The 20789-nt window shown below is 43.7% G+C and overlaps 1 protein-coding gene across 4 annotated transcripts in view; it reads left to right on the forward strand.

Moving 5' to 3' along the window:
- MEIS1 (Meis homeobox 1) overlaps nt 1-20789 on the forward strand; it is a 108622-nt gene that overhangs the window by 38480 nt on the left and 49353 nt on the right. For all 4 annotated transcript variants that reach the window (XM_066316479.1, XM_066316481.1, XM_066316478.1 and 1 more), the window contains exon 8: nt 17963-18108. In XM_066316479.1, the coding sequence (XP_066172576.1) occupies nt 17963-18108 (146 nt within the window). The remainder of the gene's footprint in view (nt 1-17962; nt 18109-20789) is intronic.

Here is a 20789-nt window from a genome sequence, read left to right on the forward strand (position 1 = left end):
GTTGTGTTCTTTCTGTACTTCTTCTCCCTTCCCTACTAAGTAAAGCCTCTATTTATCTCTCCTGTCCCCTCATCCTGCCTGTGGCAATGAGAATGCCTCAGGAGAGGCTTTTGTGCAGGATCCTGCCTGCTTTCTTTTTTTGTATCTGTCTGCACTAACCCTGTGCAAATTCTGCATGAGGCCAGCTGTGTAAGAGTGAGAATAGTGGTGATGTTAATTCAGTGTAACTGTCGGGCAGACTTGGTGTGGTTTTGTGTTGTATTTCTGTAATGGGCTGTAGGAGAGCAGAGGGATGTTCTATTGATGAGCAGGCTGAGCCACAAAATCTTTGAATGTCAGTCCATAAATATTTATTGTGTTGTGTGAGTGTTTGTTCATATACGTGCTTGGATGTGACTACTTTCTACTACTACACTTTTTTATTCTGTCAACCTGGCAAGAAAAGTGGTAAAACAACCACTGTTGTGAAGCACAGGGCATTTTTAGAGCCTTTTAGAACCTTCCAAATTTTCTTCACGAGGAGCACTGTGCTAAGTTCCTTGGTGTTACAGCTACAAGAAACAAATTAGGAAGCAGTGCTAACATTAGTGTCTCACCACATATTTAATCCAGCTAAAAAACCCCTGAGGTGGCCATAATTTACCAGGCTGAGGAGCAGAGAGGGCTGGCAGAGCCACCTCATCAAGAAATGTAAAGTGATGACTTGGTTTAATTTAATCCAAAGGATGACTTGATGAGTTTAATCCCAATAAAGTAACCAGCTAACAGTCTGCAGGAGGAGCATGTTAGTCATGACATGGGTGTATCAGCTCTTCACCACCATTAATTATATTGCATCACTGAAGAGCAGAATATGCATATTATGCAATTTTACAGTATGGCTTTCCATACATAATGTATTAATATAAATTAGAATCGCTTCGTAGAGATGAATTGAAATGCTGTGTGTTACCAATACACAAATTTTATTTACAGTTGCAGTTGGTGTGTGTGAAATGACAGTATTAAACTTAAAAGTGCCTCTCAAGTTGATAAATGCCAACTTGATACTAAACACATTAATACCCAGTTAAAATTAGCAATCAATTTACTTGGATATTGGAGGTTAGCCAGGGATGGATCTGAAGTTGTATTAGGTATATCTACTGGTCTGAATACATCATATGCTGTTGCAAAAGCATTGTGCTAATTTTAGCTTACAAAGAGGATGAAGATAAACTGCCTGCTGCTAGTTTGCCATATGCTATCCTGGTGATAATATTCAAGTCGAAAATATTCTGCCGAGAGTCTTATTGTTTCAGTGAAAGAAAAGTGAAGCAGAGTTAAGCAAATTTCTGCTCCGTAAATGTATACAAAATAATGAAATAAAACAAATCTCAAATGCTGCTAGATGAGATCTGTGAATTTTGTTTCGGGTTTATTGGCTTTCATGGGAGTCAACAATTTATTTTAGTATATATTTGATCCAATTGTGTCCATTTCTCGCATGTAAATCTCAAAATCAATCTAAATAAAAATCGAACTTTGTTCTGGTAGGCAAAAATATAGTCTGAGTTGCTCCTAACTAGTTAAGCCACCCATCCTTCAAGTTGGGTACAGGAACAAAGGCGGTGCTGAGCTGATTTTTCACGAGCTTCTCCCTTGGCTTTGCTTATTTAAAAAGACACAAACCAAATCCTGGTTTCCATATGGGGAAGGGCTTTGCTGTTCAGGGAGGAGCGTTTGCCTTCTCCATCTGCCCCCGTGGGCAGCAGAGGGGTGTGTGAGGAGGGGTCCCTGGACCCCTGGGGGCTGCAGGGGCTGGGGAGGGAAGCTTTGCATTAGCAAGTGGTGAAAAGCTTGACCTCCCAGTGACCTGGGTCAAGCCAACCCCCTGCCAAAGTGTCCCATTTGGACATGGATACCTGTGGGGTGAGGGAAGAGATAAAGGGAAAGGGGGAGGAAGATAAAGTAATCCCGTTGACCTGGGGACTCCTCAGATATTACAAGCCAGGGGACATCAGGGATAATAAAAGAGCGGCAATATTTGCCTGCCCCCTGTATCTGTGTGTAATGTCGTTTCCAAAGGGGCTGGAGCAGATAATAGCAAATGTGCTTTCAAGTATCAGTTCAATCTCTTGAAGTGGTGGGGAAGAGCTGGATGCTCTGATCTGGCGGGTGCTGGAGAGTGTAATGCAATCCTGGTCACTGCAGGGAGAATTGTATAAATGGGACAGAGATCTGCTGATTGCATCTTTTTTGCTAAAGTGTTAAGTAAAAGATCTGGCCAGAAGAGATGGCAAGTCTACTACTATTGTCTGGTCTTCTGGCTTGTTTTTATAGGGGTTTTCACAGGAACAAATAGCCATGGCCAAAATAAAAACAAGCGGTGTGGCCAGTCCATATCGTGGTAGGACACATGCTCTTGAGTCAGCGTGGGCAGGAAGCTTGGCAGGTCTGTCCCCCACCATTGCCATTGCATCTTTATCTCTCTGCTTCATTGTTTGCCACTGAGTGCTTGAAATTCCAGTTTCCAAGTAAAAACTTCCTGTTTCTTGCATTTACATTCAGTTTGGTAAGACATAAATTTAGTTATCTATCAGGGACGGCCTTTTTTTTTTTTTTCCTCTCTCAAGTAAGGCAAAATAGGAAGAAGAAATTAATTATGATTTGGTGATAAGAGGTAGAATTTTGCATTTTCCCAGATTCTCTGTGGCAGGAAGCATGAGGTTGTATTCTTGTGATAAGGTGATGGATGGGAGCTAAATTCAGCCTTCCCATCCTGAGTAATTTTAGAAAGAGCCCTGAAGTCCAGATCTTGCTTAGAAACGGAGATGGGCATATTCAGTCTTCATTAGCCAGAGTTTCCTTGCTAGAGCATTGCTGCTTGTAGGTTTTTACTGTTCTGTGCAGTATTCAAAGCTAATAGTGCACATTTTCTTGTAGTCATCTCAATCCTGAATTTCCCTCCGGAGAGTTTCTTTCTCTCCATTGACTGTGAAGGGACTTGGGGAGGACTAATCACCTCGTTCAGACACTTAGCTTGGCAGTCTGATTTAAATGAGTGAGGAGGGATGGAAGTGTGCTAAAAGTTGGCATTTCCTTGAGGAAGGAAATGTTTGCTCTTTGTGGAGAAGCTGAATAAAGTGTCCTGTACTGCTGAAGGTTAGAGGAGTGGGCTCAGGTGTTCTGTGTGTAGGTGAGGCTGAGTCCTCTGCAGCTCCTGAGCACGGTTCTCTGAGCATCTCATGACATTTGTTGTGTTGGCAGACCTGCGTGGGTAACTGAAGTGTTCAAAAAATCTTGGCATTCACAGAAAAAAAAAATATATATACACTTTTTAAAAAATATTATTTGAGGGGTTTTGTGTCTGTATTCCATGCCTAGCTGGCAAGAAGCCAGAATTCCAGCTTTTCCCGACTTCAAGAGGTTGCTTGCTTTAATAGGGCATCCGTGGTTTTGGTTGAAGGCTCTCGTATGACTCTGGGAGCTGAAGATTTAAATATAAATTTGATGAATGGGGCTCCTGAAACTGTGTAGCAGTGCTTTTCTCAGCCTCCAAGCAAACATCACTGAGGTCTTGCCTGAGATGAGAGCTCCATGAGGGAAGCCTTGCAGCAAGACCTGTTGCTGAGTTGAGGTGGTAGGAATGGCCATATTTAGCTTTGTTGTGCTGCTCGGCCACAGGGTCCTTTGGCAGTTGGCACTGCATCTGTCAGAACTTCTCTCTGCTTTTAAACACAAAAATCAGACTTTAACCTACTTCTACTCCAAAGTAACAAGATGTATATTGGTCCGTTTAAGAGTAGCTCATTTTTGCACTTTGTTTTTGCAGTCGTATTTGTAGCAATCCTGACAAGCCCATGAGGTAGGAGAGGTAAGAGGTTAATGCTTTTTATGCAGCATATTGAGCTCCTATTTCCATTTCGAAGTCCACTTCAGATGCTGTCCTGAAAAATATTTTCGAACTGTGTCCCCACTGTGCCCCAGAAATGTAAAATTGGGTGAAATTTGGGGATTGCTTGCTTGGGAGGCTGTGAGTGCAAAGCCTGAGGAGAGTGCTGGAGGTTTGCAGGCATGCGGGGAGCAGCAGTGTGGGCTTTCATTCAGCACCTTGTCAGCCTGCCTTATCTGGGATCTTGGGGGATGGCTTCTCCAGGCTAAACCCAGGGAAGGCAGCTGAGTGAGGTGTTTCCAGGATTGTCCTGGCAGAGGCTTCCTTGTAATCCATTCTGCTTGCTCTGCAGGAGTCATACCTAGCACAGAACACTTGCAGTGCCTTGGAAAGTTGGGCTTTCCAGCATTTGTTGACTGCTCTGAGACTTTGGCCTGCTTCTTTACAACTCATGTGATCTTTGAATGTGCACCTGCAGTCTCGAGCCTCTCTTTTCATGCTTTTTGTTGAGGTTCATGTGCAGCTTTGAATATGCATGAGGTCTCCTGGGCTGGTAAAGGGTGAGCATAAAGGATAGCCTCCCCATGATCTTACAGGCAATTGCCTTCTCCAGGTCAGTATTCCCTTGTTCAGGTCACTGCTGAGATCATATTCATTGCAAATACGGTGCTTATGTCAAGGTATTTTCCATAGAAACTGTTAAGTGTAGGTGAGATTGCTTTTTTAGCTGAACTTGGAATTTCAACCTGTGATTTTAGATGAGAATCTGTCTCCTCATCTCCTTCAGCCACGAATTGCAGGTGCAGGTGGTCAGGCATTTAAAATGACAAAATTCAGAGTTGCTTTTGCATAGGAACCAGCGCCATGATTAGCAATGCTTCAGAGGCTGGCGTTGTTGGAGGCTGCTCAGATGATTCTCAGGTATTTGTTAAAGCCTTTTCCAGTCCCAAGAGAAGCACCTGTTTTGGCATCAGTGAGTATTGTTCCGGGATTTTAATGGAAAAGAGTGCAGAGACTGTGACTAGAGACTTCCTTTTCTGCCTTGGTGTCCCAGTCTTCAGGCTGAGACACTTCCCTGCAGGTCCTGAGGCATCAGCCATACAGCAAAAGTTGTGTATGGAGGAGAAAGGCAGCTAACACACAGCTGGAAAATTGTGTTTGCTCAACATGTAATGAGTTTTATTAGAAGAGACTCATTCAGAGTGGAAGCGGGAAATGGTATTTACTGGGATTTATTTGGCTGCTCCAGGATAATTTGAATACAGGTTTTTCAAGTGTTTTCTTTGCTTTTTATACACATCTAAGCACATCTCTAATATATATATATATATTTCAAAGCTGTCCTGACCTTCATCAGAATAGTCTGCTAACGTTTTGCCCGCCTTTATCAAATTGCAGCATGAAAGAAACCGCTCTGATTCATATTTTTAAGGGATGTTGTTCTGACCTCAAAAACTGATACTTCCTCAGCCAGTGCCAGAAAGCCCTTTCTGTGGTCACAGTCCCCATTTTTTCAGCAATTAAGACTCAGGTGGCATCAGGATAAGAACTGATTTTAATAGCCACCACTTTAGCCACCTCCATTATGGGGAAGGAAGCTCCTGCAGAGCCTCAGAGCTCTGGGATGTGACCTCGAGTGACCAGACACAAAAACCAGCACAGCTCTTGAACGGAAAGGTCTGCATCATCCAAACTCTGCTGACTCCTGTCCAAGAACACACTGTTTACCTGTTCCTTCCAAACTGGTCGATTTTCTGCAAGGCTGAGATGTGGGTTTGGGGGGATTTTTTTCCTTTTTATCGCTTATCTCCAGTGCAGCTTGGCTGGTTTTCACAGAGCTCCTCTTCACTGGCTTGTGGATGTATGTTGAGAACTGTGCTTTCTGTTTTGGTGCTTGAAGCTGAGCATTCCCACTGCTGACCTAAATTTACCACCTCTGTCATGTCTGAAAGTATTTGTATATTCATCTGCAAAAGTTATGCAGGGTGACCACTCCAATCAAAAGCAACAAATCTAACCAGTTAAGTCCAAAATGCATCTTGCTGAAGGCAACTTCTGAAAACACATTGCCATGAGCACAAAGCAGCCAAGCTTCTGTCTGGCCCTTAAGATGTGTACCCAGACCTTAATGAAGGGTGGGGTTCTCCTTATTCCAATAAATAGATTTTGTTTGGAAAGGTGATTTTGTTTGGAAAGAGGCAGAAAGAGAGAACATATTTTCACAGTCCTAAATAAAAGGCTATTTATGCCTAATACATTGGCAGAATTATTCCAGAGTAATTCATCCACGAGAAAATATGATCCTTGTGTCACTGCCAAGGTCAGAGAGACCTATGGTGATCTGCAGAGTAAGTTCAGGTCACCCAAGTTAAATCTGCCCAGGGGCAGACTTAGCTCACGCACCACATTTTTTCCGTGATTAATGAAAGCAAACATCTTCTATAGATGAAGGCAGGGCTAAAACTGTGGTCGGCTCTCTCTCCCTGGAGCCAAGGTCTCCTGCTTTTCCGTTCCCCTTTCCAGGTTGTTCCTTTCATTTCCTTTCCATTCTTCTCTTTTCCTGGCATTTACAGGATGCTTAGAGAAGTCTGTCTTTTCCTTTATGAGGCAACCGATGCCTATAAAACTTCCCTGATAATCTGCATGGACAGGAAGGACAAGGGGACATTGCTGGTGTTTGACCCAGTGCAGCACTGGCTTCTGAGTGTGTGTGGTGTGCCCTGGCACATCAGCTGAGATGCACGCATCCTGAAAAATTGAGGTGAAAAAGATGGGGAGCGCAGCAGAAATATATTCCTGGTCAGCTCCAGCTGAGAGGGTACTGTCTGAACAGGATGTTTGGCAGTAAAGAAGGTGAAGCTGGTGATTTTGTAGGCACTGCTGCCTCAGGAGGAGACAGATGGAGTGGTGAGCTGGGCAGGTGAGAGTCCTCTTCCATCACTGGTGGGTGAAGGGGTGCCACAAGATCCTCAGCCCTTTCAACAAGGATGAGGTTGTTCCGTCAGAAAAGAGAGATTCTTCTTCCTTGTGGTCTGTACCTGCCGTGGAGAAGCTGATGCTTGTGGTTTCAGCCTGCTAGAACCTGAGGTTTCCTTTAGCTTCCTTGGTTACTCATTCATGTCATTTAAAGTACTTCAAATTACTGAGAGCTTTTACAGTTTTTGCTTTCTACACGTTTCTGATGCTGCTGTTCTTACTGGTAATGACAAATGTGAGCTGAAAAAGAAACCAGAAATAATTTTGGCTTACTTTTTGAAGGATGTATACATTTTGTTTATTTTTTTTAAGATATGGATGGCTTTTTGCTATGACCCAGCTTTGCTTTGAGATTTCTGTGGGATTTTGGTTAAACACTCTTACGGAGTCAAAGAGAAGAGCTGGAAATGGCTGAGTAAACTCCTTCCTATCCTTCATCTCTCTTGTAGCTGGAACTGATGCCATGAGATGTAGTGACATAAATAATAATCAAATTCTGGGGTGCACCAGAAGCTTGTCCCTTTCTTCCTATCAGTTTGCCTATTCAAGGTAATTCTAGTCAGGTAATTTCTAGGAATATGTAGAGATGGGAGATGAAGGAGGTAAAAATAAGGTGAACATGCACCTGTAGGGAAAGTTTTTAGTGTCCAGCGTTGATCTGACTTTTCTTTCACCTTCCTTGTGTGTTTTGGACTCTTACATCTGTTTGTTCCTGCATCATTTGCATTTGGATTCGTTGTTTGTTTTAATTTGGAAAAACCCCACACCTTAAACTGTAGCACCACTGTAAATCAAACATCAAAACACCAGAAGCTGTGACAGAAAGTCGTAGGAAGCCAAAACCACAGCAGTGTCATGAATGCATTAAGCTGGAGCCTAAGGGGACCTGCTAACTTAGTAGGACTGAATTTCTGGGGGGACTGTCACTGCCTGCCTGCCCCTAAGGTAGGGACCATCAGGGGGACCTCAGGATCTGAGCCTGGTGGCCAGTGGCCAGCCACAAGGAGCAGGGTCAGGACTACCCCCCCATCACTGTTATTTCTCTGAAGGGCTCTCCCAGCCCTCTGAATTTTCAGGCTTTGCCCTGGGGGCTGTGTCCATATCAGAAGTGCACAAGTTGTACCCTGATCTGTCCCTCAGTGCCACCCCACCTCCCCAGACCCGAAGAATATTTAGGGGGCAAGTGTTTGCAGCAGAAGGAGAGTTATTGGTCTGATCACCCCCGTGGTCATTGCTTGATCTCTGTCATCCTGTAGAGCCACAGGGTGTGGGCAGAGCAGAGGGCAGCAGGAGCTGGGTGAGGGGCAGCAGTGTGCCTGTTTGCTGGCCGTCAGACCCGAGGTCACCATACCTTCACATTAAAGCCCAGCTTCAGGATTGTTTTTTTTTTTCCTGCTATGCCTTTTTTAAGTGCCACCTCAAAACAGCAGATTTGCTTTTTGTGCTGGGGGAGGAGCAGTAGTACAGAAAATTTTATGTGAGCTTGGCTCTGCCAAATTTACTCCTTTGGCTCCTAATCCCTTTCCTGAAGAGCAGCCTCCCACTGTTGTCACAAATACTCCAGAGGAACCACCTTCTGCTAGAGGAACAAGAGCAGTGGAGTTAGGATGCTGGATAGCAAGCAGCAGTGGGGAAAAACGTTGATTCTGTGTACACCCTTCCTTTGAAAGTTCTGGCAGAGGGATGCATATTTTATAATTCAGGTGCTTCTCCTGAGTTCATTACGGGCATGGTGTTACATAAGGTTTTGTCTTTGGGGGGAAAGCAGGCTGCTTCTCAGCATCCCAGGCAGTGCTAGGACAGGATGAGAGGAGAAGATTCATGGTGCTGTCCATTCAGTTCACAATTGCAAATGTTTCTTGTAGTCTCTTAGAAATCAGGAGTGTAATTGTTTTGGCTCTTCTTGCCTCGTTCATATGAAAAATCCCAGGCAGTGGAAGATTCTCAAGTCCCTGTTGTTGTGACCCTCTCTGCCCAGTAGTTTAGGCCAGCAGGCACTGAAAGACAGCTTGTGGAAGTGGTTCTTCTGGGTGGACACAGCCAATCCACTTCTCTGCCCTCTTCTTTTCTGCAGCTGTGAGACGCAGCATCATTTGCAGGTTGCCTCACGAAAGGTTTTTGGTTTAATACTCCATAACAAATCAAAATTATCTTCCTCTTGCTTTAAGTACAAAAAAATATAAATAATTTGTGTCATGAGTTTAAAGCTACATGGTTTTTTCACTAGCTGCCCAATCAGGAGGATTCAGTGACTGGGATTTGCTGGATCTTTATAAGGTTGTATGACACGATGGTTGGTTTTTAAACAACAGTGGAGATGTTGTTACTGTCAAAAGAGGAAAGGTAGATGAGATGGGGGCATTTTAAAGCATTTTACAATTGCAAAGTGACAATATATGTCACTGTATGTGGGGAGATAGAGTATGTGATGCAGGCATGGCGTGGAAAGTGAAGTTCAGTGTTAGTTTTCTTTAATTTCTTTCATTAGTGTTTCGTTTCTTTCATTTGTGTCTTGGTTTTTAATTGCCAACTGACGTTACTGACGGACTGGAGACAGGGAAAACTTTTTGGCTTTGATGCTGCTTTGAAGTGGATGGCAGTAGAAGAAAATACATTGCATATCCACTAGAACTTCTTTACTTGACACAAACCACACCACACTTTCCAATGGGGAATATCTCCTGTGGGTTTGGTAGGTCATGAAATCTGACTTGTTTGAACTGCAGCTCTAGACTAACCCTCTCCTCCTGTTCATTGTCTGGTGGCACAGGGGATCCAGCTCTGCAAAAGAAGATTTGGGGCAAGCAGCATCTGTACTATTCTTCCTGCAGTGCAAACTGCAGCCTGGGCCAGCACTGATTGGTCTTGAGTTGGCCCAAAATAAAATGCTTTTGTTTTGCTCGACAGTCCCAGATATTTTGGTTTATCTTGCCCAACTTTTTAAACTTTTTTTCAATAGAATAACCTCATTTTGAATTATTTGGGCAGTGTCAAGGTTCTGGCACGTATTTTCTGTTGTAAAACTGGAAATCTACAGTGTCTTCTTCTCTGTAGGCAGGCCCAAGGTAATTTAGCTGTGTCTAGGGAAGGAAGCCTCCTTAAATGTTCCACATAATCAACTGTTTCTCCAGATAACACATCCCTTAGTTTATAGGTAATGTGCTTCTGATCTTTGCTTTGAGCCTCTTATAGCTGCTTGTGCTCATTCCAAGAGTCAAGTGTCTTAGGAGCTGGATAAACACAAAGATAGATAGAGCCAGTTGTTAAGGAGCTATAGAGATTTACAGAAGTTGACCTCATGGCCATTTGGGACATTAGTTGGGCATGTTTCCCCCCATGGTGGAGCAGTCCTGTGCTCCTGCTGCTTCTTGTGCTCCTTCTTTACAGAGAAGTGAGTCTGGTGGGACCCAGTGGTGGATTTACCTCTGTCTCAGGTGTGTTGTAGTTGACTTTTCATGGAGAATGGGTGGGACTAGCTCTCCTCATGAGGTTGGGGAGAATAGGTTTCATAAAAAAGAGCTGTGTTTGAACAAAAGAGAGGATGACTGACAAACAGCTTTTCCTGAGAAGCTGTAGTGTCATCATGGTGGCTTTTAGGTTAGGGAAAAAAAGAAAACCACACTTTTTTAAGCTTTTTACCATTCTTGATTAAAGCAGGATGTTTTTCTGTTTATCCAGGTACTTTTCTGTAGGGTGTTTGCTTCCAACTGCTCAAAGTAAACTTTTGTTGCCGGCAGCAGGAAGTTGTTTGCTTCCCATACAATGATTTGCTTTCTTTTTAGCATTTCATTCAGCGATGCACAGCTCCAGAAATACGTCACAACTTACCCATAGTGACGTGGTTTTCTGAACCTCATTGAGAAGTGGTGCAGGAGAGGAGGTTTCCTTCATTTCAAAGAATGAAATTTCAAGAATGAAGTTTCCTTAATTTCAAAGAATTTCCTTCATGCCAAAGAAATGAAAATGAGTAAAATGAGTAGAATCTGTGGGTTTCCCCTCACTATTTGTCAATGCTGTTTTTAGTCTTTGCATAGGCAGCTGATTTGCTCGTTGCTTGCCTGAAGGGAATTCAAGTCAGAAAAATGTGGTTGAGTTCCTAGAAAAAGGTGCTCCTGTCTCTGAGGAACAACGATTCAAGAGAAAATTTCAAAAGTTTGTGAAATGCCAGAGTGTAATTTATACTTTTCCAGGTGAATATTTGTGTAGGATATTTTTGCGACTGTGTCCTTTAGTATCTTGCAAATATGGAAACTGTCTGTGACTGACGACTCCCCACTGTTTGTGTCATGGTCTGAATCCATGCAGGAAACACCTAGGGCATCTCCCTAAGAGATGTGTGCACACCCAGACACGTGGTGTTTGTTCCTTTGCTAGTGCTCATTTTCAGCCTTGTTGTTCCTCATTAACTTTTTATTAAGTATATTTGAGAAGGATTTCTCCTTAAGGAGTATGAAAAACAAACAAACAAAAAAAAAAAACGGTCCCTCATCAACACCACTTTTCAAATTCACAAGCAGAGCTGCATTGTCATTGTAAATTAATTTTGGGGCGTTCTGTAGGCCACTCAGTGAGCTGAGATGATTGCCATTGACCTCAGGAGCTACAGGAGTGGGTTCTTCCTCACATCTGACTAACCATGAGTCTAAAATAATAGAATTCCATAGTTATTTTATATTTTCTGAAGTACCTTTTTGCTCATTCTCAGGTCATGTGCCTTGCTTGGACATTGGCAGATGGAGAGCTGTCAGTGGGTTAACGTTACATATGCAATATATGCATGTGTGTTTAAATTTTAGTTTCAGAACTTCTGTTTCTCCTCAGTGGACAGGTACAGCTTGGTTTGTCTGTGTCAATGCCTTTCAGCTCTCTCCTGGAGTATTATATATTTATATTTTAGAAAAAATAATTATATATAATATATATATTTATAACTCTGCTGCTCAGTTTTGCCTCCTTAGCTACCTTGTTCCAAGGAGGAATGATATTTCCTGAGCAGTGAACTTGTCCTTGGGTACTTGTGGACATGAATAATGGCTGCACTGACTTTTGGGTCATTTGGGTGTGACTTTTGCTCACCACATTCCTGTGCCAAGTTGTATCTGGTTGTGTCAGAAACAAATTGAAAAATGTATACATATAAAGAGATTTCCACATTCTTTGGTTGCCCAAGATCATTCAAAGCTGGTGGTCTGAAATGGTGATCCTTGTTCTATTTCCTGTGAGCAGTATTCCCTCTCTTGCATCACAGAAAAGCTTGTTGCATCCGTGGATCTGCTTTTTTTGAGAATTCATAATTTTGTACCTTACAGGAAAAGCTCACACGTAAGCCTGGCTTTGCTCCACAAAAAGCTGTCCTGATGGGTGTGTGGGTATCCAGCAAACTGGAGTTCTGTTAGGTAAAGCTGTGGAAATTACAGTAGTTAGTCCAAATTGGTATACAGAAAAAAGGTTAAGGAAAGCAATTTTCCCACTTACATTCTCTCTAGTACATTATGTTGCTTGAAGCTAATGAATCTTCATTTCCAGTTATTTGGAAAGGTTGCTAAAGAGATTTTGGTTCTTGGAATAGTTAAAAGAGAAAGGAACCATCCGAGCTGTGGACGGACAGTGGACAGTTAAATATTTGGCTCTGGCAATTTAGGATTTCTCGTGCTGGCAGAAGCAGGAATTTAAAGAACTTGTATCTAAATGCTTCCAAAATAATTATGATAGAATTTAAAAAATAAAGAAGATACTATTGAAAAGACCATGAACTTTGGGCCATCGTGTTAGGTGTTTGAGTTCATAGCACTGAACGCATTATAAATCTAGCACAGAAGTCAACAGTTTTTGTCCAAACACAGTGTATATTTAATTTATATTAGCTCATGAAATACAAAAGTAAATGCAAGCTGTGATATTCTTCTAGGAGGCAGAAACTGTTTTTAACAGGAGGCATTTGGACACATAGAAATAAGCTGAACATAAGGAGCTTTTAGTCAGTCCACTTAAAAGTTGCTCCAGGCCTTTCCTAGGGCATCTAGGTGCACATCTTTCACATTTTCTCCTGTGAACTCCATAAAGCAGTGTATTTAGATGCCTATCTAAAACTGGACTGTATAAGCTGGAAGCGTTTGTCATATTATTTGGTGTACCTCAGAAAAGCCTGTGCCTTGCTCTTACCCCCTTCCCAGAAAATTGAACAGTAAATCCCAAAAACTCACTTAGATCTCCTGTCAGAGAAATGGGAAGCAGGCTTTTTAGAATAGTCTGAAAACACTTGTATTCCAAATGCAGACTTGATAGTAGGACAGGGCTGTGGTGGAGTGAGAAATAACCTGTTACATCTGGTGAAGGTACTTTTAGTAAAGCAGTATTTGGAGCTTTGATACTGAGGTTTCCAGTCAGTTAAAGTCATTTGAGGACATTCTTCTAGAGACCTCCATGCAGAGGCATGGATTTTGTAGTGAAGCAAAAGGCTGGAGTTGTTAGGACATCTGAATTTCCCAACCCTTCAGAAACTTCCATGGTTTGGGATTGGGAATATTTATGTCATATCTGGACAGCCTTGATGGCTGAGGTTTGACGGTAAATTTGGGAATTTTTAGGACATCTGAATTTCCCAAGCCTTCAGAAACTTCCATGGCTTGGGATTGGGAATATTTGTGTCATATCTGGACAGCCTTGGTGGTTGAGGTTTGAGAGTAAATTCGGGAGCTGGAGTGGCTGAATGTTGCCTGGTTGTGCCATGCTGCCAGACTTTCCAGCAGCACAGGGTGATGACATTTAATTTGGGTTTGGTGTGGCAGTGAGGGAGGCTTTGAATCACCAGTCAACTCCTGCCACCACCACGGCTGCTGAAGGCGAGTGCCCGTGCCAAGCTGCTCTCCAGAAGCACCTATTTTGTCAACAAAGGTTTATGACATTTCACTGGGGACAAAGAGAGCATTACCCACTCGAGGGGCTGCTGTAGAGTCGCTTGCCCTTTGCTGCTTCTGCCTGTGATTTTTGGAGGAGTGGGAGGCGAAGGGAAGTTTGTGAGGGGCGATGACAGGGGAGAGGGGAAGGCAGAGAGAGGAGCCCCTGCTGCCATGGCCAGTCTGAGCCATTCAGCAGGGCTGAGCGGGATAAATGCTGCTTTATCCTTTCTTGAAAGGAACAAGATAGCACGGCCTAAATGCCTGGGTGTGCTTAAATAGGCAACTCTGGGATGCTGGAATTGAGGGCGTTTGAAATCGGAGCTCCCCAACAGCCAGGGAGCTGCCACAGGTCACCTGCCTCGCTCCACGGGGACTGGCCCAGGTCTGGCAAGAAATCGTCCACGGACGAATTGTAGTACAAATTCCTTTCTCTGTTGGTTGGCCTCTTTCACTAGACCATGGCCTATAAAAAATTGCGTAAAAACAATTCTTAAATATTATTTGAAAGGGCAAACGGCCACGCTGAAAGGTTTGACAGTTTGACATATAGCGCCTGGTTCTGCTCGCCAGGGAACAGGAGTGTGGAGTCCGGGCTCTCCTTCTGCTCCTTACAGGCTCCACATTTGGTGGGGTTTTTTTGTTTAGTGTTGTTTTTGTTGTTTTTTTTTTTTAATAGCATCTAGTTGCTGTGCAGAGTTTCTGCGCTCCCAGCAATTTGACAGGCAACGAGTCTGCTTCAGTGATCTTAAATCCTTTTAGACTAATTTGCGAGCGAGCAGAAAAACAGCTAGCACCTTCGGATCCAGCACTCAAAACCAGGGAATCAGGTATTGCCAATTAAAGTGCCATTTCCAACCATCATATCAAGACAGATTACTCGCAGCTCCTCTGATAATGTCACGCCGTGCCTAAAGAGAAAGTGAGACGGAGTTTCTCCACGGACAAAGGATCCACATGGGCCAAAAGCGATGGGAGGCAGCGCGATGGGGATCATGCACACGCCCGTGCATATGTGCGGCGCGACGGCGGAACGGAGCGCCCGCTCTGACCCCAGAATAGCCATGGGCCATTCTGGAGAGCCTGTGGCCCCTCAGTCACTGGCCTACTAGTTAATTGCCACACGGACTTCGTGACACATGGGCAGATAATATGACATTTTCGGTTTCTGTCACTAGCAAACGCCACGGCGTTGCTTGCACTAGTTGCTAAGAAGCTGTCAGAAACCATTAGCAGCTGGCTAAAGTTGCCCTATGGCATTTCCTCATGGCATCAGCAAAACAAGCATAAATCACCCAGCGGAGCCTCCCGCTATACTAATGAGGCTGTAAGCTTGTTTATGGACTAGCATCATTTCTATGATTATTTCCACCTTTTCAGTTCGCCTTCATTTGGCGGCAGGAGAAGTCAACTCCGGGAGCAGAGTTTGCCACCGACATTTTACAAACGCAGTTCGTAGCTGCTACCGTGTGGCTGGTCAGCAGTGCTTCAAGTTTGTTTAGAGATCTTTAAAAGGAGGAAAAGAGCTGGAAGGGGGGGGAAAAAAGAAAAGGAGCGGGGGGAGAATCTCTGGAGACCTCACAGAGGTGAGCGTATCAAGTTGCAAAGTAGATGGAAATACTAAAATCCACAATTGACCATTTAGACTTCTCTCTGTGGTTTCAGTCTTTACGGGATCAATTTTCCATTAAAAAAAAAAAAAAAGTGGAAGAGGTTAAACAATTTACAGGAGTCTGCTGAAGCATTTGCTCCGAGGATAGCCGGGCGCTTTCTTATCCTCTCCCTGCTTTTCACTTTCTCCAACTTGTGTCGGCCGAGGCCAGGGTTTATTGTTTTAGGCTTTTCTGAACATACACCAGTATTTACACTGGATTGAAAGCATTTGCTTCCAATGAAAATCTTGTCTTAGATTACAGCCCAGCAGTGTAATTTCCCTCCCAGATGGGAGTAAAGTAGCAGTATTTGCCTAAAAACAGTAGGAAGAACAAACTGTGCATTAAGCCAAGGCTGTTTTTGGCTTGAGCTAATGATGTAACAGAAACCTTTTATTTGGGATAGGTCACTGCCCGGGATTGAAGGAGGTGATCTGGCTCGCGCTTGAAAGGTTTCTCCATTGTATCTACATAAGTCTTCACTTAAAAAATCCTGTTCCTAATGCTTCTGCTTTCATACAGCAGAAATAAACAGGAAAGGTTCTGGGGAGTGTTATAGGTGGAATGCAGAAAGCTTTTCCTCCCCTAATGGAGGATATAATTCAGGTGCCCTGGAGGCATGCTTTCAGGAATTCTCTTGCCCGAGGTAATGGGAAGCTAAGGCTGCTTGAAGGCCTTGATTATCTATTGATGCACAAAGCTGGAAAAAAAGTCATCTCCCTTGGATTATAGTAGATATTTCCATAAATTATCAATGAGTCCTCCTCCCGTCAGGCATAAGGCAATGCCTGCTAAATTAATCTGAAGGGGGTTTGAAATGAGTATATTTTTTAAAAAAATGGGTTGGGGGGAGAGGGTGGGTGGACGATGGCAGGGAGGTGGTGAAAGGCAGTGTCATTAGGTTAGAAGCTTTTCATTTTTAATCAATGCATGCGTAATACTTTTCTTTTCCTTGTTTGCCTCTCGCAGACAGAAAGTAGATTAGCCCGTGGAATTTTAAATGCTGTTGAGTTGTTTCCTTTGCTCATGTTTCTTTTATGAATTATTATTTTATATGGTGAATTGCTTCTCTGTATAAAAGCCCTTTTTTAGGTACTGGGCTTTCAAAGAATTCATTGGATATCTAATTTCTTCATAAATGTCTTGTGTTTGTCTGTAACTACCCAAGGTTACAGCTTCATTAAAGACACAGGCCAAGTCATAAGGACAATTATAAATTTGCCACGGTCAGTAGTAGCATACTAAGAATATAACACTAATAATGGCTTTTTTTTTCTTTTTTTTTTTTTTTTTTTTTTTTTTTTTTTTTTTTTTTTTTTTTTTTTTTTTTTTTGGTGCTGAAAGCTGTTTAACAAATCACAATTATGACAGTCTGCATCCCTTTAAAAAAAAACCCACATTTTATTTTTTGTCCCTAATGGAGATAGTTTGTGTTCAGCTGATTTGAGATTACTTTCTTCATCACTCTTGCCCGGGGGATGTAAAAAACACTTGCCTAATAACATCACAACTCCGTGTGTTGCTACAAATACAGTGTCTTTGGAAGCCAGGATATGCTCTTCAGTCCACATGCATTCCGTGCAAAGACTTATTTGCTCTGTGGGCTCGTTTATAAGCTGTTTTGAGTGTTTGCAACAAAAATTGCATGCAAGCTGCTAGGCACTGCAACTTTTGTTCTCCCTTGACCCCTAACCCATCAGCCCAGACCCATGCTGGCTGCTGCACTGTGGCATCCTCCCACAGATGTGTTGTTAACGTGATGAGAGCTGTCTGAGACCTTCTCTGAGTTGAGGAAATCCATTCTGGATCAGTGGTCGTCTCACAGAAGCAGACACCTATTGCCAACACGGGCACGCTGGCACAAAGCAGGGTGTTAATTCCTAATGCTGTGTGCCAAACTAGTGCCTGCTTATCTGAATTTCTTTTTTGGCTGGGGCTGGGAAGAGGGGAGCCAGTTAGCTGCCCACCTCCCATCAAAGAATCAGGGGAAGTCGAACATCTGTAAAAGGCTGAAAAGAAGCAATGCCTCAATCATCTGGGTTTTTTTTTTTTCTGAATTTGCCTAGAGAATGTGGTGGTGCAAGAGAGTTGCACTCACCCCACTTTTCACACCCAGCTTCACACACGTCATGGTCCCCATCCCAGAACACCATTGATGCTTTCCTAATTGTCTGCTCAGCCAAGGCAGCTGATTGGGATGAACCTTTGGGCAGTGACCTAGTGTGAAGAAGAGCCAGCCACCTTTGCGAGTTGGGATGCTTGCAGATTTTATTTATTTTTTTTTTAATAATTTGTTTGCACTTTTTTATTCTGGGTTACAATGGCAGAGATGGCCACACTGTCCTTCAAGATAAACCAGAATGGGGCCAACACATTTCTGAGCCCCTCCTCTCTCCCCCGTGTCTCTCCCCCCCTTCCCCCCCATCCCCTCAACCCCTGGTGAATTACGGTGTTAAAGAATTTATACCTCATTTAAATATTCATGCAGTTTATACCCAAAGCCAGGCTTCGGCTGAAGTATATAAAGGTAGCATAAGTCAAAATTTGATTCACTATATTTACAGGTGACGGCTTGGACAACAGTGTAGCTTCCCCCAGCACAGGTGATGATGATGATCCAGATAAGGACAAAAAGCGACATAAAAAGCGTGGCATCTTTCCCAAAGTAGCCACAAATATCATGAGGGCATGGCTGTTCCAGCATCTAACAGTAAGTGAACTCTAGATCACATATGCAAAATAAAACATGGATAATGTCATAGTTGTAGTAGTCACAGAAAGAAAAAAAAAAAAAAAAGTATGATATTGCTGCCAGGCAGTAGAGGGACTTTTCCAAGCAGAGTTGTTGTTGTTGCCTCATTTGCTAGATGCCAGGGGAAGAGCATAGAGCGTATGTTTTTATGGTATGGGGTGTTTTTTTTTTTTGTTTTTTTTTTTTTGTGTGTGTGTGTGTGTTGTTTTCAGATTTGTTTGCTTGTTTGAGACGCAGTTGTTAACAGGACATCACTGCCAAATGTGATTTTTACTTTAAAGCTTGTGTGAATGTAACCTTGCAGACCTGTCCTGCTTTGCAGTGGGAATTGCTGCTTTGGAGCACAGAGAACTGTGCTCCAGAGAACTGCAGAAAACAATTGGGGAGATTAAAAAAAAAACAAAGCCAAAAGCAAACAAAGACCTCATTCAGATGTTTGTCAGAGATCATCAGAAGCTTCATGATGAAAGGTCTGAATGTATCTGGTTTAATAGCAAAGTATAATTTTTTTCTTTGAGACGTTCTCATTCCCAGAGTGTAAGTTACCCCTGTATTTAATGTTAGAAGTGGTGGGGGTATCTGCAGTTATTTCGGTTACCACAGCTACCTGTATGGAGGTTTTTTTTATTCCTGGGATTAGAAATCAAAGCTTCTGGACAGGTGTGTGGGGTTAAGCTGGAGGCTGGAGCTACTTTCAAGGCTTTGTGATACGTACCACACCTTCTAACATTAGCATTTAGAGAAGTGTTTCTAATGCCATTCTCCTTCTTCATCAAACTGGGGCGATCTGTCGCTGTGTTTTTATCCACTGTGGGGATCTGGGCTTTATGCCCCAGGGTTTTTGCCTCAGCCTTTCTGTGCCAGGAGGATGAGGGTCAGGCAAAGGGGTTTGCAGGTGGTAGTGAGGAAGGGCTCCTCTAACCCCAGCAGCTGACTCTTTCCTCTGCCTGTAGCTAGGGTCAGGATGAAACTAGAAGCTGGCCAGCTTGCCCAGCCCTGGTGGGAGCTCTGCCAAGGGTGCACTCGTAAAGGGGAGGAAGCACTCATGCACATCACCCCTGCATCCCCTGCTGAGCCAAGAAACCAGATACCTGCCATGGCTCTTGTCAGCACGGGGATCAGGCAGGGAATCCTGTCCTGTGAGGTCCTGGGTTGCTATGAATGAACCTTCATGTTGGAGGCCAGAGAGGGCCTCAGATATCTCCAGGTTAATCTCTCTCTCTCTCTGGCAGACTCTGTGCCCCAGCTTTGCCAGGTCCTTATTCCTGTCTGGTGTGTTCAGTGCCATCACTTCCAAAGGCTGAGGTCCCTTTGGTGCTGATGGCTGCCCCTTTGTAGGTCCTCTCCCCCAAGATGAGTTGACACCTGGCATCTCCCTGCAGGCAGATGTGGGGTCAAGGACATCCACCCCCAGAACAGCCCATGGATGCTCACACCAGCCTGATGTATCTGGTTTAGGTTCAAGAAATCAGAGGAGGGAAGCTCTGCAGTCTGGACAAGGCACGCCAGGGAAGACTGAACAACTGCATGTCAGTTCCTGTAGTTTCCAGTGAGGAATTTCAATTTAAGTAATATAAATATTTTTTTCCCTGAAAGTGGCCTATTGCTGTGTTTGTGCTAGTAAATAAAGCATCGCCCAAATCTGAGCACAGGAACAGAAAGGTCAATCCTGGCAAACTCCTGGCCTGGACTGGGTACATCCCCTCCAAATGCCTTCCTGGGAATATGGCAGAAGGCTACAGGATGTCTCTAAAAAATCTTTGTGGTGGAGCCACCCTGTGTCGAGCATTTGACTGCATGAGCTTGACCTGACCCTGTAACTAATGCCATGCTCAGTCTCAGGGCCAGAGAACAGACTGAACAGACCCTTCCACTGTCTCACCTGGGTTAGGTGCAGGGTTTTAGTGGCTTTTTTCACTCTTCTCCTGCGTGGTAATAGTGTTCAAAAGAGGAGAGTGCCTGCTGAGCAGGGCTCCTAGCAGTCCCTAGGAGACAAGGTCTGGACATCTGCTTGTAAGGTGGTCTCTGCTTCTGGAAGACTCAGATACAGAAAGATCCATTCCTCCCAGGACCTCTGCAGTGCTGCATTTTCTACCTTGTAACACCGAGCTAAAACCTGCTTTAAAAACCCACCATCCCCTGTGCAGAGCCAGCCCAGCCATGGCTGAAGCCATGAAGGTTTGACAACCTGAAACACGCAGGTTTTTTGCAGGGCAGCTTTCTTCTCTCCTGGCAGCAAGGTAGATCCAGACTTACCTGATCAATTCAGTAAAAGGGAATTGGTTTATCCAGTCCAACCTTTTCCAGTCAGGACCTTGAGACAGACTCTAGGTAGGATCTTGGACAGTTTCCTCAGATTAAAACATGTCTGGAGAACATTGTAGGCTCTTCAAGTGCTAGAGCAACAGTGTGTTTACAGGCTGCTTGGGGTGCTGCCCTGGCTGCAAAATAAACCAAACCAAACCCCAGTAATGGCTACAATCAGAGCTGAGGAGTAATGGGGGGAGAGACTGAAGGAATTAACACTCCTGTTCATTTTTGAGGGCAGCTGGGCTTCGTGGCTGCTCTTAGAACACTGCACAGTGGTATTGGTGGTGTCCCCACCTGATGTCCTTGCTGCTGGAGGGAGATCATCCCGA

This window comes from Sylvia atricapilla, chromosome 3, assembly GCF_009819655.1.
Source record: "Sylvia atricapilla isolate bSylAtr1 chromosome 3, bSylAtr1.pri, whole genome shotgun sequence".
Lineage (NCBI taxonomy): Eukaryota > Metazoa > Chordata > Aves > Passeriformes > Sylviidae > Sylvia > Sylvia atricapilla.